Here is a 2,492-nt window from a genome sequence, read left to right as displayed (position 1 = left end):
ACAATGGAACATATGACTGTACAACTACAGATGGAAGTGCCTCTTTTCCTGAGAAGATGGACCCCAGTTATTGATTATCTTGCTAAGGACTCTTATACACTTTTACTCTATCCATGCATCACTATTATTGTTGTTGTTATTATCAAGGCTTGATACGATATGTGCTATACGCTCAACAGTATGACAGACTGGACCCAATTTCTGTTTTATTTTTATTAGTATTATTTACTATTTTTTTTTATGTTTGCCTGCCTCTTTCTTTTTCCCTGTATGATGCGTAATGCTTGATAACCTGCATTTAAGGCAATAAAGTTAAAAAAAAAATAACCCTGCCGTTTTTTTTTCTGCAGTCACGGTTGCAATTTAAAAAAAAACCTTTTACTTATTATATCAGATTATTTCCCTCAATTTACATCCTCCTCTGTTATTTGTCGCCCAGGGTACATCGGTGTGGTGAACCGCAGTCAGAAGGACATCGAAGGCAAGAAAGACATCAAGGCTGCTCTAGAAGCTGAGAGGAAGTTCTTCCTGTCCCACCCGTCGTACAGGCACATGGCCGAAAAAATGGGCACCCCTCGTCTGCAGCAAGTGCTCAACCAGGTACGCTGGATTTACACTCTGTCTGCACTTTACATAATTAATAAGAGAGTGACCTACTTTTTTTTCTGGTTCTTTTGTGCTTTTATCACTTGGTGCTGATGGAGGTTTTACAAGGCTGAGAATGTCTGTCTGGTTCAGCTGCAAATAAATCAGAATTTCACAGCATCCCAGATTACAATGAATTAAACACAAAAAGCCATTTAAATATATATATATATATATATATATATATATATATATATATATATATATATATATATATATATATAAAATCCAAACAATTATGATATAACGTTCATTTTACTTTTGTGTTTGTGTTAAACTTGTGCCCTCTCGGTTTTTGTGTCTCCTTAGCAACTGACCAACCACATTCGGGACACGCTGCCAGCTTTCCGCAGCAAGCTTCAGGCCCAGCTGTTGGCTCTAGACAAGGAGGCAGAAGAATACCGGGGATACCGTCCTGATGACCCATCTCGCAAAACCAAACAGCTGCTGCAGTTAGTAAAGCATTTTTCCCACAGCAGAAGCAACACGAGACGCTGTTGACACAAACACTATGTGAAAGGAATTTCCCTCCTTCTCTTTTCCTTGCCATTCTTTATCTGCTTATTTCGTGTTTCCAGAAACCAGAGCTTGCTTTATTCAGCTGATATCTGTGTTTTTAATGCATATTTATTGAATTTCAGAATGGTGCAACAATTCTCTGTGGACTTTGAGAAGAGGATTGAAGGTTCGGGGGATCAGGTGGACACAGTTGAGCTGTCTGGTGGAGCAAAAATCAATCGCGTCTTTCATGAGCGCTTCCCTTTTGAACTGGTCAAGGTGAACAACTCAGAGTTAAAAATGAATGTCTTAAAATACTCTAAATGTATCCCTAATTGCTGCATTATTTTTGAAGGTGTAAATCTAAAACCCTACTAGGAGGACATTTAGGCAATGGGTTAGAAATACCACTTAAAAAATAACTGTATTGTTGACCAAACGGCAGTCTTTACATTCACTTTAAGAAGTAAGGAAAGCGTGGTTTATGCTTTTCCGGAGGAACAGATAAACAGCTTCAAACAACAGGAACTGTTGTGAACAAATAAAGTCTGATCACACATATCTAATTTCCCCCCACGCACATAGAGCAGAGTGACAAAGGAAGGGAAAGAATTTTTTAAGCTGTTAGAGGAATGCAAGAGAAGTGCAGCTCTGAGCTCCTTCAAGACTAGAAATAGTTTTCAACAAGTATTCTAGCAGGAAAATTTAACAAATTAGCACAGAAAGGTTCAGCAGACACTAAATAAACCCTCTTCTTAATTCGTCTCAGTTCCAAGACCTAAATCATTCAGAAACCTGGGTTTGCAGGAGAGCAGGAGTGTTAGCTCAAGTCCTCTAGTGCTGGTTTTCTGGTCCAACGTACTTGAATCAAATGGATGAAACACCTCCTCAGCATGCAGTCATACCCTCAACCTGAATTTATCGAGTTTTAGCTCTTAGTTGTCATTTGTTAACCCTTCAGTCAACAGTAAGATCGCTATCGTAAGTGGAAAAGGAGCTCCAGGCTGCTGTGCTTAATGCGGAAGGCCTTTAACCTTCATTATCTGATGAAATGAACATGGATGATGTTAGTCAAAATGGGACTACAACCTTCCCAAAAAGAACCACAAAAAGCAGAAGTTATATAGAAACAGATGAAGCTCTCCATTATAAAAAACCAAAATGTAAAGATGTGTACATTCACTTGAAAAAATAGAAATAAGTAATTTTTTGTTAAAATAAGTGCATTTGTTCTTGAATTGAGGAGGTAAAAGAGGTATTTTGCCAGTGGAACAAGACAATTTACACTTAAAATAAGAAAACATAATTGCATTATCTTATTTCAAATGCATATTATCTAATGATCTAAT

General features: G+C 37.7%; 1 protein-coding gene across 1 annotated transcript in view; it reads left to right on the top strand.

Annotated features, from left to right (window-relative positions):
• The window catches only part of LOC107083642 (dynamin-3-like), a 36,759-nt gene that overhangs the window by 12,022 nt on the left and 22,245 nt on the right, over positions 1–2,492 (top strand). The window contains exons 7-9 of the mRNA XM_015373013.1: positions 351–600; positions 955–1,097; positions 1,287–1,422. Of these exons, the coding sequence (XP_015228499.1) occupies positions 351–600; positions 955–1,097; positions 1,287–1,422 (529 nt within the window). The remainder of the gene's footprint in view (positions 1–350; positions 601–954; positions 1,098–1,286; positions 1,423–2,492) is intronic.

This window comes from Cyprinodon variegatus, unplaced genomic scaffold (genome assembly GCF_000732505.1).
Source record: "Cyprinodon variegatus isolate N-32 unplaced genomic scaffold, C_variegatus-1.0 Scaffold79, whole genome shotgun sequence".
Taxonomy (NCBI): Eukaryota; Metazoa; Chordata; class Actinopteri; order Cyprinodontiformes; family Cyprinodontidae; genus Cyprinodon; species Cyprinodon variegatus.
This window is presented reverse-complemented; position numbering and strand designations above follow the sequence as displayed.